At 41.2% G+C, this 16,187-nt stretch overlaps 1 protein-coding gene across 1 annotated transcript in view; it reads left to right on the top strand.

The window, feature by feature from the left end:
• The window catches only part of LOC308112974 (cadherin-4-like), a gene marked incomplete at its 3' end in the record, with an annotated part of 231,031 nt that overhangs the window by 153,701 nt on the left and 61,143 nt on the right, over window positions 1-16,187 (top strand). Inside the window, exons 4-5 of the mRNA XM_080468827.1 lie at window positions 1,126-1,352; window positions 12,080-12,277. Of these exons, the coding sequence (XP_080324953.1) occupies window positions 1,126-1,352; window positions 12,080-12,277 (425 nt within the window). The remainder of the gene's footprint in view (window positions 1-1,125; window positions 1,353-12,079; window positions 12,278-16,187) is intronic.

Raw genomic sequence — 16,187 nt, 5'->3', positions numbered from 1 at the left:
GGATGATGGGACAATTTGTGCTAATCGTAGTGAACGTGGTTGCCCTCATAACTGTGAGCTGAGTCCAGCTGCCAGTGAAAGAAATGAATACAGACATTTGGCCTTCAGATTGAACACTAAATGCATAGTATGTGTCTCTACTGAAAAGCATAGTACTGCTAAGTGGCACAGCACAAGCACAAGTCATGCTTTAGATATATAATATATATATATATATATATATATATTGCATTCAGAACTATTGCAATTATGCAAATAGTTTTGAATGCGAGTGGAATTATAAAAAACAGCTATGTCTTGTTAAAAAAGACCCCAACACATTTAGTGACAGTTTTACTTATATCATTACTCAATCTCTACAATTCCAGCAGATAGTTGCCAAACATCCCGCTTGTCCGACCTTTGTAATAAATTCAATTACAAGCTTAAAGACCTATTCTTTAATCTCTCTACATCAAGTGGCACTTTCCCACACTGCAGAGAACAATTATCAAAAGTCTAATCCTTGTGATGTTTTGACCTCATAATTATTGGAGATTGAATTGGTAAGATGTGCGTGTGTCAGTGGAGTGTTGGTGATACCATCACTCTTGAGGGTAGTCACTTTTCACTTGGCGTCATCCCTCATACAGTGGAGATACTCTGTGTGTGTGTGTGTGTGTGTGTGTGTGTGTGTGTGTGTGTGTGTGTGTGTGTGTGTGTGTGTGTGTGTGTGTGTGTGTGTGTGTGTGTGTGTGTGTGTGTGTGTGTGTGTGTGTGTGTGTGTGTGTGTGTGTGTGTGTGTGTGTGTGTGTGTGTGTGTGTGTGTGTGTGTGTGTGTGTGTGTGTGTGTGTATCTGCACACTCTTGTTTTAATCACTCGGGGTGGTCTGAAACATGAGAGCGTACTGCACATGTGAGGTCTGACCTACCTGTGAGAGCAAAAATGCCGGACCCCAACAAAGTCCCAGACCTTATATAAATACTCTTATATAAATGTGTGTCAACATGCAGAACAGTTTGAGTATTCATGTCTGTTAGTTATTACAGCTGTATTCCTGCTTGTAGTGATTCATGTCTTTAGTTTTCCTCAGTGCTTTGTTGATTACCACATTAAAATCTCCTTAATTCTTTGTTTTTCTGCAGTGAAGTTTGATGACTGCATGGGGAAAGAAGCGGTGGTTTTCCAAAGCAGCGACCCAAACTTCAGCGTGCGGACAGATGGATCCATCTTCGCCCTGAGAGAGGGAGCCAGCTTGGATGAACCGGTCCAGTTTAAACTCACAGCGAGTGGTCCACACACACATGTCTGGGAGACAGTGGTCCAACTGGTGCTGATTGACCTACCGTCACCCCGGCAAAATGAAAATGAGGTGAGTTACACACTTCCAGAGCACAAGTACAGACACAGAAATATCATGCCTCAAATTTCAATTATCGTCCCAGAGTTTCTCGGCGCTATCACGTTTTCTCCAGTGGTCTGGTGAGAGTAACAGCCAAAAATCAGGTCAGTGCTCCTTGGGGTTTTAGAGAAAGAGTGGGAGGGGGTTGGGGATTGGAGCAGAAGGAAGTTGCAGTAGCAAACGGTTAAAAGTGATAGAATCAGTCTTCCTCGGGGGGAAGAGTACGATTCCCCTTAGCCTTAAGCTGTTATTGGAAAACATCATGTGCCTGGGACACCGCGGGGGGCTTCGGCTTCAGTCAGAAGTCAAGCAAAGACTGAGCAGCCTGAACTCGACTGTCAACCCGCAGCCAGATCTCATCTTCAACATAAACACGGGTGTTAATCACATAAGGCAATGAAAACACAAATGAGTCAGACGTGGTTTAGTTCATTCTAATTGACTCTACAATAATTTTATGTCGAGATATAGTTTCCTGTTTTCACACAAAGACGTCACACAAAAGAACAAATTTCTCGACGAGGATCCACTTAATGTTTGGCAGGCAAAGTCAATTTTAGGTACGAAGCACTCGGCACTTCCCAAATATAAAAAAAAAAAATCAACCTCGCAATATTTTAATGACTGTCTTGAACAGTATTCCAAAAAGAATAAAACTCACTGTGATGTGAACGCTAATTGCACTAACAATGTAAGTAACAATCTATGTATATTTGCCCTGCTTTGCCAAACTGTATTTAAAGGGTAGACATGACGACTTTGCTCACGCTGGGAGAACATGCAAACTCCACACAGATGGGCCCCAGCTGGTATGATAAATAATATAAAAGCTTAATGAAAAAACAAGTGTGGGAATGAGTGAATTTGACTATTTGAACAAAATGCTGGTCTGCTGAAATTAAGTCCAATTCCGTTATCATCATCTATTCTGAATAACTATGGCCAATTTCTGATGCTGTCTTTTAAAAAAAAAAAAAAAAAGTGGCTTTAACCTTTGATTGGTTTTGATATGTTAAAAAAAAATGTAATGAGGGGTGTTAATTATTGTTGGGTGTAAATTTATGTGGAAACGTGCGCCATGATGTTATCACACCTTTTTTTTTTTTATCCATATTATTGTGTTGATAGATTTTATTCTACGAGGCCTAAAAAATAATTTTACTTCTTCAGCTTTACAGATAGTCTTCTGTGCTTTGAGTTGATGACAACTTTAACAGTAAACATCTCAAACACTTGAAGACAGAGGATAACAGTGAGTCTTTCTATATTTTTGCATATCCCAACTAGTTAAAAAAAGATGTTGCGTTCAAAACAACATGAAAATGAAGTTTTGAGATGCGTTTTCTTTGTATTCCACAGATAGTGAAAAAAATAAATAATAACCTGTCAAAGAATTAGAGACACAAACATATGATCAGACATCAGCCAGCGAAGCCTCCACGCGAGTGGGTGTTGGAGTCAGTTTGTGTTGTTTTAGTTCTCAATATTTGGCCTTTATTTACACTTTTTTCAAAACAGAGGCGAGTTCAGATGATTTCCTGGACTTCATGCCGGGAGTGGTAAAGGTCAAATTACTGGATATTTTTAAATCATTCTCATCAGCGTCAGCTACGATGGAGATCCCGAGGTGCTGTGGAGAGACAGATGGGCATTAAACAAGCTAGACATGAGCAGAGGTCAGAAATATGCTACAAGTTGTAGCAAACATGCATGCGAGCAGCAAGAGGAGGCAGGGCGCTGAAACAAAATGTGATGTTTCATTATGGAAATGGTGCTTTGTGGCGTGCTCTGTTGAATAATAACTTCCAGATGTCTGGGTAGCCAGGGGCTGGCTGATATCAAAGCATGCAGGGTTTTGGGGAGTCAGTGGCATGGAGGGGAAGAGCTGGGACCACCGCCAGCTGGCTTAGGCTGATGGCACCAGGGCTGGGGTGGTGGGGGGGGGGGGGGGGGGGGGTGCATCCATTTCACACTCAGTGACTCCTGTTCACATAGCATCAGTGTGCGTAAGAGCGTGCGTCTGGTATGTGAGAATGTTATTTTATTGTGAAAGATTATGTTGGATCAAGTCTGAATTATGGTAATTTTGCATAACATTCTCACTCCTGTGTATGGTATGTGTGTGGTAGGATTTTTGTTTAGGATATAAAGTCTTATGTTGGAGCGCGTAGAGGTTTAATCAGTGTGCGGTTGCATGCCAAAAATATGTGCTTCCTCTGTGTTGGCTGAAAAGAGAAAGACAAAAAAAATAAAAGAAATTCTACCTTTGAATCTGTAAAAAGCCATGAAGCTTTTGTTAAAAAAAAACAACCAAAAAGCTGATATCTAACTCTGGTTTGCTTCAGCTCCTTATAGTCAATCTTTCATAATAGCTTCAATAAGTGCACCGACAGCTCTGCTTAACTTGCTTTTTAATCAGTTTCATCACTTTCCTGTACTTTTTCTCTTTTAGTGTGAGTGCAAATAAGAAATAGCGGGTCTGAGCTGCAGGGTTTGATCAGAATTACACCATAGCCGAAGAAAAACCCACTTAAGCCTTTTGCAGCGGTGATGGGCACAACTCTTACCCTATCTCTGTTTCATTTCTCTCTCTCTCTCTCTCTCTCTCTCTCTCTCTCTCTCTCTCTCTCTCTCTCTCTCTCCTCCGGGGGAACTCACTAGTACCTGTTAGCATGTGTAGATAAAAGGATCTAGAGCATGACTTATTTAGGCTGGGGGAGGTGGGGGGGTCACATCTGCTTCTGACAACCCCTCCTCTTCCTCCTCCTCTTCATCCCCCTCAATCCATCCCAAACATGTCTCGTTCCACCTCTTCCTCCCCTCACCGCACTGGTGGGATGTGGGGCAGCCATCCCCTGCAGTCAACCCCACTAAGCCCTCCGCTCTCTGAAGAAGAAGAATACATTTGTCCGGACCCGGGCTCACATCTGTCTCATCCAGCTCTGCTGACAAACCCTGTTTGTGCACACAGGCATGTTGCGCTTGGCAGAGGTTAGTCTCCTGAATATGGACCGAGTGCAGAGGGGATGATGTGCATGTTTCAGTGAACTTGTTCCGCTGCACAGCAAACATGAAATATGTCAACATGTGTTTGGAGGTCTGGTCTGTCTCTTGTAGCGACTGCTAACACAGTAGCAACTTCCTGGGCCACAAACATGAGAACCATCTGCTCAGGAAAGTGATCAGGACTTTTGTCTGTTCCAAGGGTTATAGCTCCCCTGGAGGCCAGAACAGGAAATGGAAATGCTTCTACACTACAGCTTCTTCCTAGGAGCAAGTCACATTTATACATGTATTTTACAGAAATTTCCAAATCTTTTGCATAGATCCATAGTATATACATCTATTTTTAAAATGATGGCTACCTTATAGTATATTCATCTGTACTGTCTTCTTTTGATTTTGTGTATATGACTCATTTCCACATCAGCACATATATCCCTCCATGTGTTATGAGTCCATCTGATGAATATTCATTTAACGTCGCAGAGAGCAATAGTACTACTATCTAGGTCTAATTTGAATCTTTTCATTTGTTGACACATTTCCACTACTCATATTAAGTTATATATCTAAATCAAGTATATTTTAAAGCACTCAAGTTAATGGTTTTACATAATGACGATTTTCATAATGAAATTACTGGCAGAGTGTATATAGCAACTCTTTCTTTACACTTCAGTTATTGGAATTTGTTTTATTTCCTTTCCTTTGATGGCCTTTGAACATTAGGGGGTCAAACTGACTCATTTATCGATCCATCCCATCATTGTTCATTGTTCAGTCTATCAAAACTGATATTAGCAGAAAGGCGAAGCACATCAGCAATCACCAACACACACATTCACACCTACACCAGTTACTTGTTTCTTTTTTTTTTTCTTTTGCTTGGCTTCGTCATGTATGTACTGGGTCAGTATGACCATGAATATTTGTGTTATTCCTCACATGTGAACATATTACAGAGTTTGGCCTTTAGGATGAGTCCCAGCTGTACTGATGTTGCTGTTTCAAGGCATCAGCAGAGTTTTTTTTTTTTTTTTTTGCAAAGATTCGTATAACCATTTGATGCTCTCGGCCCTCAACAGCACACAATGTTTATAACAAATTAGTGAGCACAGTGGAGCATCTAGCAGAGAAGCCAGATTACCATGAGAAGGTGGTAAGGACCTGGACCATTGGGAGAAATATACAAATGCAGACATCGCAATTTTATTCATTTCTAAGTTTACTTGTTGACCTTGAATACATTGCTGTGTGTCCTCTCTCCTGCAAATTGCAAGGTTCTTGCTGCACCCACAGTTATTTTTAAATTGCTTTAAACAACTTTGTTTTCTAAGTTTTGTAACGTTTAAATGGATTGCACTAGTAGCCGCATAACTTTTCTTGTATGTCTACGGATAGCTATGCATTTACGTAGTTTTCCACTCTGCTCTACGGGAGCCTTTTCAGATTAAATGTGTTTCATAAGCTGGTCATTTGCTCTGCAGTCGACCATGGTTGTTCTCCCACTGCATTCATCAAGCAGTCTGAGTCCACTGGTGGTGTTTTGTTTTGGGTTTAGTTTTTTAAGTTCAGATAAGAGTTGTCTTGTGTCTTGTGCCTTGAATCTGATACTGTCAAATTATTGATTTAATTCTTTGGAATTAACTGGACCGGCTCTGCAGATGTCATTATTATTATTCATGCAGCTCTCCAGCTTGTTTGTTGTTGGTGGGCGGTTACGCATGTTATCGGGCTATGGCGGATTATTATTTTTGCAACACAGAGCAGCCGCTGTATTTACATAGAGGGGTGGTGGTGGTGGTGGGAGGAGGGGAATTTATGGGTGTTTTTTTTTAAACGGTAACCTTTGCGATCAGTAAATCACAACATTTAACATTGTAATTTGACTTTCTATTTGATTAATTACCAAGTAAGGACTACAAGACTTAGCTAAGAAGAGAATAGACATTGAGTGTGTGTGTCTCCAATGTCTGCAATGGCTGTTGATGTATTTCTATAATATAAACTTTACCCAACACCCTTAATGTATACAACACAGTTGAATCAAAGCACATGATTTGTTATCTCTAAACATTTGCACACCCACACCCACACAAAAGGTAAGGGTTGCCATCAAGGGGCTCACTCCCACTGGAAGAAATTTATGGTTTAGAATTGTGTACAATTTTAAGCGAAGTTCAACACATGTACAGGTAAAAATTGAACCGCCAATATTGGAATTAGAAGAGAATGAGATCCACTCGCGAACTTGTAAGAGATGAACTCAAAGGGGAGTCAGGGTCAGTGTTGTTTACAGCTTAGTGTCTGCCATCTTTTACATTCTCTTAATGCAGGCTTACAGCCTCACTTTTGGCATTTCAGAGATTTGGGAGGACACATTTGTAGATTACAGAGCAAAGATTTGTCTGTTGGGTCCAGGTGGAGCAGAAGTTTCTGTCTTTCTTTGAACTTGATGTCAAAATATAATCTCTCACTGCATTCCTTTACTTTTAACAACCTCTTCTTTTGCACCGTTACTTTGTGGAAAATGTCTTGAACGTAGCGCTTGGTTGATGAAACTGAACATGACACCTCAGCCCCAGCCCCTCTACACCCCACCACCACCACAACCACCACCCACCCACACAAACACACACACACACCATATGCCAGGTTGCTTGACACATTTTCTTTAAAGCAGCCTTAAAAGCTTTTTTTTTTTTTTTTGTCTTGGGTGTCCGTCTAATGAAGTCAGCCTTGAAAGCATTGTTTCCACTGGCAGATACAAGCCAACTCTCTGAGGGACCTTGACCAGGGAAGAACAAACAGAGAGAGAGACAAAAAGAAAACACTTTTTATAGACCGCATCGTACAGGACCTTCAACTTTCAATATGTGCCAGAAGCCATTGCCATCTTCCAACGCTGTAGCTTGCTCCTGTGTTGTATTTTATTTTTATACTCAAATGTCAACTGCTGTGGAAGAACTGTGAAGCCGTTGCTCAGAAGTAATATAAAATGAAATAGTGGAAAAGGTATTAAACACACTATCCTCTTTCTATGTAAATGTATGGTGATTGAACATCTTTTTTCCTATGTGCCCCAATTCTCAAGTTGAGAATTTCTCTTATATTCTGACAGGAAGATTTTCTCACACGCACACATATGAAATCAGATATTGTTGCGGGGAGAAAAAAAAAGTTATTTAATAATAAATTTAAATAGATTGGTTTAAAAAAAAAAAAAAAGGAAGATATGCTAAGAAGTCACAAGAACTATAGTTTACCAATTTAATGAGAAAACACAAGGTGGACCGACAACATTGTTTTCAGTTAGATAAATGCAGTCAGGATCACAAAGAGTTCAAACAGGCAGGAAAGTAAAGCGAAGGAAAAAGCTCGTCAGGTCAATTATATCGTGTCTATGCTCCTGTGCAAACTGTCCAAAAGTATTAATTATTCATAATCAGTTATCACATCATAACAGCCTCAAAGCAAAGTGTATAAAATGAACAAGCCTCAATGATAAGCCCCACCCTCTTTTCATTTGTCCATTTCCGAACTGCTTGCCTGTGATTGGTCCATGTCAGTGCCAATCAAAAGGTCAGTCAGCATCTGTATGAGTCGCTATATAATGCTGATGGCACAGGAAATGTGAATAATCTCACTTATACTTGAAGCAATGTGTGCAATATCTCTTTAAGCCTGGGAGTGACATTTACTACGTACGTACTTCTTCCTTTACAAGGAGACACAAGCTTCCTTTTTCCTTTTTCCTTAATTCATGGCACATTTTATTGATCCCAGGAGATTTATAAACGACAGGATTATTTAAAATGTGCTCAGAATGGATCCCACTCTCAGAAAGGTACACAGATCACTTTGAATTGCCTTAATGGCTATGCAATAATAACATCAAAGAAATATACTTTTGGTTACTATTTGTGGCTGCTTTTAAAATTGGTATGTTTATTTCCACTGTCATTGATTTCAAAATAAATACATGGACAGAAGAGCTGCTGTCTTAGAGAGTACTGCACTGTATCATAAAGCATATAGCAGCTATTCCCAATCTACAGGATACCACTAAGTGCCACTTGAAAATTATGTAATCTTCTCCGGCCCAGCCAACAAGAATATCCACAAGCCGATCAATAGATAAAACTTTCTGGAAAAAAAAACAAAAAAGATATTTCCCAAAAACTGAAAAATTCAATATGGAAACGGAATAATGGTAGAAAGTGCATATTAGTAGACACAAAAAAAATTACTTGCATATCTTTCAATAAAATCATGCTTTTATTCTTACGGTATATACAGATATATACATATATATATAGATATATAAAACATTCCAACGTTTTGTTGAAGTTTGTCTCCCACTCATACGTGCATAAGTAGTGTACGTTAGGGTAATTGGGTGGCAATGGGAAATGCACTTCAAGAGAAAAAAAGTATGTGAAAAGATAAAACTATATTTTTCTAACTTTTTAATTGAAATATGTATCTGTATATAACTTTACCAAATTCCAAACTCAATTAAAACATTCAATGCTTACTTTTCTAAACTCTTTGTGATTTACGCGTGACAGCCCACCTTCATCACCCTTCAAGGCTCATCAGTGTGCTGCTCAATGTCTGATTTTTCTTGTTCGAATATTTAGCTTTGCTGGCACAGAAACTAATCTTCAGCTTCTGGAATCAAAATGTGGTCTCCTGCTGCCGATGATGGTTGATTATGCAAAATTTAGAGCTGATTTATGAATCAATACCAAAGGCTATCTAACAGCTAACTCTACCTTAGCTCTCCACAGTAGCACACCAGATAGCCAGCAGAAATGATTGTTGACTGAATTAAAATCCCCTTCACTGTGGAGACACTGGAGAATGATAAACACAGCATCTGTTGGGGTCCGTCGGTGTTTGGCAGGTGAAAGGTTTGTGCTGCTTTTTTCTTTTTTCTTTTTTCTTTTTTTCCCCTTCTGGAGCATCATCAGCCTAACACTGTCCACTACTTGAGGAATCACTGTTATTGAGACAAGCTGTCAGAACCCACTGACCAGGAGGAAAGACGGAGAAAAACAATAACAATGCGAGAAGACGGCTGCAGGAAGCGGGGCAGCGATGGATCGCCCAGGGGAGTGTGATTGAGACAGAGCGTGCAAGTGATGCACAGCTTCAGCAATGATGTTCTTGACATGTTGTTATCGGCCTGCAACCCTGAGATAGTGTTTATAAACTGGGATTAGAGCAACTTTGTGGAGAGTCCCTAATTAAACCTTCAGATCACAATGTAGACAGTGGTATGTTGTGTAACATTGGCTTTGAAATGTGCACTTGACATTTAAGAAAAAAGAGCTTTATTGCTGTACTTTCATACAACTTTTGGTTGTTTCTGTGTCAGCTTTGTAATTGTGTCTTGTGTTTTGCAATATTTCCACATAAGGACATTAATCCAAAGAGGTGATACGCTCCATAGCGTCAGTGTTTGATGTAGCTGCTCTGACTCATGGATGAGTTAATGTTCACGTGGAGATTGAAAATGGGCTCCCTTCAAGTTCCTTATTTGAGCATCTTTCAAAAAGACAGGTTTGTGGTGGTCATTTCTCTCTGCCTTCAGGCAGTGTGTGTGTGCGTGCGTGCGTGCGTGCGAGCGTGCGTGCGTGCGAGCGCGCTTCTGTGTGAGAGCGAGGACTGCAATGGAACATACTGTATGATTGAAGTGTGTGTGTGTGTGTGTGTGTGTGTGTGTGTGTGTGTGTGTGTGTGTGTGTGTGTGTGTGTGTGTGTGTGTGTGTGTGTGTGTGTGTGTGTGTGTGTGTGTGTGTGTGTGTGTGTGTGTGTGTGTGTGTGTGTGTGTGTGTGTGTGTGTGTGTGTGTGTGTGTGTGTGTGTGACTCAGCTGTCATTGTCTGCTGAAAGCGCTTGTAAATCTAACCTCAGACATGCTCACTGTTAATAGACTTTTTACACCGGATATAAATGACAAGGTCTGTAGTTTATGGGCTCCTCCGCATATATGCACATGAATGCACACAAACACACACACACACACACACACACACACACACACACACACACACACACACACACACACACACACACACACACTCGAGCGATGAGCACGCACACAAAATTTTAAGAAATGAACATTTTCTTGCTTGAGGCAGTTATATGTGGCACAAATTAGCCCTCTTACAAGACACTAAAGGCGTCTTTTGTATATTGATTTGTTGTGCAAATTGTTCATAGGGAAGTTAACAAGGTGTTCTGTTTTGTTGAAAATAATTAATTTTCAACCTCATATGACCAAACAAAGTGATAAAAGAATGTAGGCACATTGTGTAATGACATTTTTTATATGTGCTTCACTCCTTGTAGTTTGAAAACCTTCATTGGATGAGGTGATAATCTGCTTGGATGTAGTGGTGTAGTGGTTAGCAATCTCTACTCACAGTGGGAACAAACCCAGTTGGATTCCAGGCTTGGACCTGGCTGTAAATGCAGGTGTTATAGAAAATGGACAGATTAATATAGAATTCATTACGGTATTTAAAAAAGAGATATTTGCACCAATTTAAGAGCACACACAACCAGACAGGATTCTGTCTTTTGATGAGTCAAACCAGTTATGTGCCGCGTTCTTACGCTGTCTTTCTGCTGCATTTTGTACTGAGTCTATTGTATTATTCTGTCAGCATAGTGGAAGAAAGGAGGTGTGTGAATGACTTCCCTCTGCTGCCAATCTCTCTTTTCTCCAGTCACATGCCAAAAAGACTTGCTGCTCGTTAACAAGTGAATCAGTGATTCAGCGACTTATCGAACAATGGATGAATGAGGGGGTTTTTTGTGTGTGAGAGAGATTGGGGTCCATTAGGTGTTTCACATCCAAAAGTACAGAATGTATATTTCACACTTTCTATAATAACCTTTAAATGGCAACGTCAAGTCTTGCCCACAGAAGAACTGTGGGTTGTACAATATTCAAGTTAGTTCCTATATGCATGTTGTTGTTTTTTCAATGAACAATTAGGTTATCAATTAAATTAACAAATAACAAATGAAACAAATGACAATGCAAGGTTGTTGCACAGCAACCAGTGGAGACGTCACAGACTTTCTTTCTTATAAAGTTTCCTTTTTTTTGAAGGGTTTTCAAATGGTTAAGAGTATACGTATTAGGAAACTTTTGTAAAGAAAGATTCGGTATTATTTTCTATTTTGTGTCATCTGTTTTTACTGTTACATGCTCGTTATCCAATTCGGTTTCCTATTTTTTCCTGCGAAACAATTAGTTAGAAAAAAAAAAAAGTAAGCTGCTACATAGTACGTTATCAATTAAATATATTGTTAATGTATTTGTCATTTGTCTGATGATTATGAAGGCTTTTCTTCTTTTTTTTTTGTTTTAACCAGAAAACAAAGTAATTATTGACTAAAGCAACCACAGAATGTTAAACGAAAGTGGCGCGCTGGACGCATAAACAAAACAGAACACTTGACAATGCCAAGCGTTCAGGTTTTTTTTTACAGTAAGCGAACGGTTTACAGTGTGAAAAACTCTTGACACTTCACTTTGACTGAACTGCTAAACGAGTTAAAGATTACAAAAGTAAGAGCTTTTTAACTGATAAAGAACAGAATGCCTTTTGAAAACCGTCATTCACTGGTATCATCACCGCTCCCCTAAAGACAGACCTTTTGTCTCCCCTGCAGGTCACAGAGGAAGGGAGGAAAGCCTCAGAGCGAGAAGTGAAGACGGAGACCTTCCTGGCTCCCCCTACTGTCATCATGTTCTCAGGGTCGCGAGTCAACGGCACAAAGGGTCTACGTCGGCAGAAGAGGGACTGGGTGATCCCACCAATCAATGTGGCGGAGAATTCTCGAGGACCGTTCCCCCAGATGCTCGTCAGCGTAAGTGACACTTTTGATTGGTTGCACTGCTGAATTTACAGCGTTGATTCCGCGAGGACCCTTCAGAGCGAGCAGTGATTAAGAGTGCGTAACGCACGGAGAGAAAGAAATGAATTGTGTTTTGCATAACTAGTTTGTCCCCTGCATTCTTACAGATGGGGGATGTTGTGTTCCCCTGATCTAATTAGAACCTAGAAATACTTGAAAGTGTTTAAACAGCCCCGAATGACCCCGTGAAGTTTTCCCTTCGGACGCTGAGCGGGCTCCAGAACAGCTCAGCATCAAAACTCTCCCAGAGTGTGAGGTCCGCTGGGTTCACAGTGAAACGAATGATTATTTCTTCCCTTTCATGCATCCTTTCGTTTCTTTTTACAGGGCATTTCAAATAGGTTGCTTTAAGTTCACCACTATTTTTATACCTCCTTTATAACAATACAATTTGTCACAGAATCTTTCCTGAAGCCATAAATCTGAGCCTCCCGTGAGACGCAGGGAGAAAGAATGAAGTGTTGCTGTTCTGCAGCACTGTTGGTTTCATTCGCTCAGCTTCGATAAAGACATGCCGGTTTCCAAGTTGAATGAATCAGAAAGAGCAACACTGACCCGATCTTGGCCATATCCTGCATATGGATTAGTGCAAGTAGTTCCAAGAACCTTGGATGTATGCAAATTTTGTTTGTTTTATTTGTGCAAAATATATGAGCAGTGCATGCTGGTAGTTGGAGGTCGAGCCTGTACACCTGTGGAAGGACAAAAATCATGAATAAATAGGAGTTTGTATAACTGTTTTGAGGAGCAAAGGTTTGGGATGCGGAGTGCTTAAAATTCAGAGATACTGTCACAACAGGCTGCGCTGGCTTGTCTCTCTCATGGCAAAGCTCTACATCCTAAGCTTGTGGTGTGCACAGTAATTCATCAAAAAAGCATTCCAGGACTCTGCTGCTTCTCTTTCTTTCTTTCGCTCTTTATCTGGAATATCTAGCCATCAGCTTTTCCTCGCTGTTTACAAAACTCTCACAGTTTATCTCTTTTGGGTTTTAAATTGTGCAAAAGAAGCATTTTTTTTTCTCTCCCTCCTTTTGTTTCTCCTCTTTGTTTTTCAACCAGGTTTCATCCAATCCCCAGGGAAAAGCCTGCGGAGCTACTTGAAGGAAACTTTTTATCCTTTTTTTTTTTTTTTTTTGGTTCCTAGTGAAACAAAAACATCAAGTCAAGGAAGGGAGAGTTTGTAAGTCTCTGGTTTGGAGTTGGAGTGCCTCTACAGCTGGAGTGTGTCCCATCAGCCTGGCACCGGGCGCCATTCTCATCTGAGCCTGCTGAGCTCAGTCGAGCTACACCAGCAATAAACTGGCTGCATAGTCCTGCTATTTTCATGAGCCGGTCAGAACCAGAGGGAAACAGAAGGAATGGAGTCGGTAGGAAGGGAGAGGGTATCAAAGGAACATTTGGAAGTATAGTGTGCAGCCAAACACAATCCACTTTGTGCAGTAAATAGGTCCGTCAGGGCCTGGTGGATCGCTGCGAGTTGAGCGTTCAGAGGAGAAGAGAAGTGATGCGTCTTGATGCCTCTGTTGAGTTCTCTGCCTCCCGTCTTTCTCTTTAATGATGACTGGAGGGCAGGCGAGGCCATACTGAGAAGCAGTGATTTTAACAAGGAGACAGGGGTGGATGGCACGGGGGTGATTTTGGCGTTGTTATTGTTTGTGTGTTTAGTCCATTTTAATAGCCTCTTTTGTCCTCTTCTGAGAATTGAGTCTTTGTGCAAGTTTCCTTTCCCATTAGTGAAGAAAAAAAAGAAAAAAAAAAGACTTACAACAGCTAAATAAAATCCCCAAATATCTACATGTTTATACTTCAACATCATCAAATGACAGAAGATTATGGCTTTCTTTCATTTTAATATTTAATATGTTCATATTTGGTTATAATTTCTTCATGAAATGTGTTACAGAGCAGAGCTTGCAGTCTGTGTGACTCCCTCCAGTAGTGCCATTACTCAGTGCTCTGTGTGCTGTGGCTGTGTGATGCCTCTGCTAATGGCCTGTGAAGTTAGTCTCTTTCCTAATGGGCTGTTCTGTCATCCTACACTGCGCTGAGTGACACGCGGACGGCGGCCTTCGCCGCCATCCCACCGCTTTTCTCCCCGCCCTGGCCAAGTTGCCAGCAGTCGGACAGGTGGGGTGACAGCAGCCCTCACCTGCATCTCCGCAGGCCTGTACGACTGTCACCTTGATCAGGCTAGCATGAGATCGGGCAGGTGTCAGGACAGAAGCCCGACTGACCAGCCTCGGCGCTCCGAGCCTGACATGGCTCGAGGGAAATGTTGACTGCTTGGGTAAAGTCTTGGCAGAACTGTACTCCCGCCCGCTTCCAAAGCCAAGGCAGTGTCAGAGCTCGCCGAGATGTTATTGACTGCATTTTATTAATAGCCGTGCTGAAATAATTGCCTCAGAACTCCACACTCTTTCCCTGTACATCAAGATGCTGTGCGCATGCATATCTCTGTAGCTTAATATTAGACCTTATCAGCCTCTCCTGTCACAGACTCGTGAAAGTGAACGTGGACTCTCGGTCTTTGCGGGTAATGGACAGGAGTGCTGCACTTCTTTGCAACTGATGGCTACAAGTGCTGAACAGCTCTCAACTGTAGTGTCACGAAGTTGTAAGGCTGAATGCAGTCTTTGTGTCCTTGCAGCAAATGGACAGCACTGCTGCTCTTCCTGACAACAGATGTGTATGAGTGGAGACGAGCACATTTTATTCCCAAAAATCCAAAAGGAGCAGTGTCAGTGAGGGTGTCGGGAGAGTCCTAAAAGCTCAACAGCATTCCAGAGAAAACAAAGATAGGAAGAAAATTCCAAAAAGCCATAACAAAGAGAGAGCAGCGTAATTTTTCACAATAAACAGGTGTTCTCTGTCGTTCTCTTTCTTCTGTAGCCAAACAGCCATCAATAGCATGTAAGGTACATTGATTTTTCACAGGGGCTTTTTGAAACCTTCCATTGATCCACACACTTCTCCTACGGCAGAGAGGCATCGATTTCTCTTGCTCGGGTAAATAAAGACTCAACGTATACCCCCCCACCACCCCCCACCTGCATCCCCCCACTCACCACCCACCCAATCCTTTACCCCCCACCCCCCCCCCCCATTAGACCAACCGTCAGCAAAAAAACTTGAACAAAACCCTGATGAAACAACAATTTAGACGAGAAGTAAGAGGATGTATGAATCAATGTTTGTCCAGTGTAATGCCTGTTTGCTGGCTCTTGGTGAAGATAATAGAGAAAGAGAGAGAGAGAGAGAGCAAACAGTGGTTTGGCCTGTCAACGGTGCTGGATGCTGTCAGATGAGGTCAGGGTATCTCTGTGAGATAAGCTTTTTCTTTTTTTTTTTCATCCGATGTCTGTATTTAAACCATTAATAGACTTGACCTGCAAGCTGTAGCAACATTTAAAGAAACAGTCCACATTTTTGGGGGAGTTTCTTTCTGGTTTCCTACTGAAATGAGGGAATCGATAACGCTGTCCAGTTAAAGCGAAGCCGCAGTAGTCCACAACTAGTCTGATTTAGCATCAAGACTGACATTGAGTTAAATAACAGCAATTATCATACCTTTTATTGTTTGATGTGTATGTTGCTGCAGATTTTATGACCTTTAATCCGAATCGGGCAGCATGCTATTGTAGTGCATGCCGTGTGTGCATGTTCTTCAAATGTCTGCATAGGTTTTTACTTTGGCTTCCTCCCACAATCCAAAAACATGCTTAGTAGTTAAATACCAGACTCTAACTTGTCAATAGTTGTCGGAGTGTTTGTGATTCTCTTGGTCAGTTTGTGGCAGGAAACTAGCACAGAGTGTACTCTACCCTTTACCAAATGTTATCATCAGAAGGTGTAGAAGAAGTGT

Source organism: Lipophrys pholis (genome assembly GCF_963383615.2).
Source record: "Lipophrys pholis genome assembly, chromosome: 8".
Classification (NCBI taxonomy): domain Eukaryota; kingdom Metazoa; phylum Chordata; class Actinopteri; order Blenniiformes; family Blenniidae; genus Lipophrys; species Lipophrys pholis.
The sequence above is the reverse complement of the archived record's forward strand: the minus strand, read 5'-3'. Positions and strand labels throughout refer to the sequence as shown.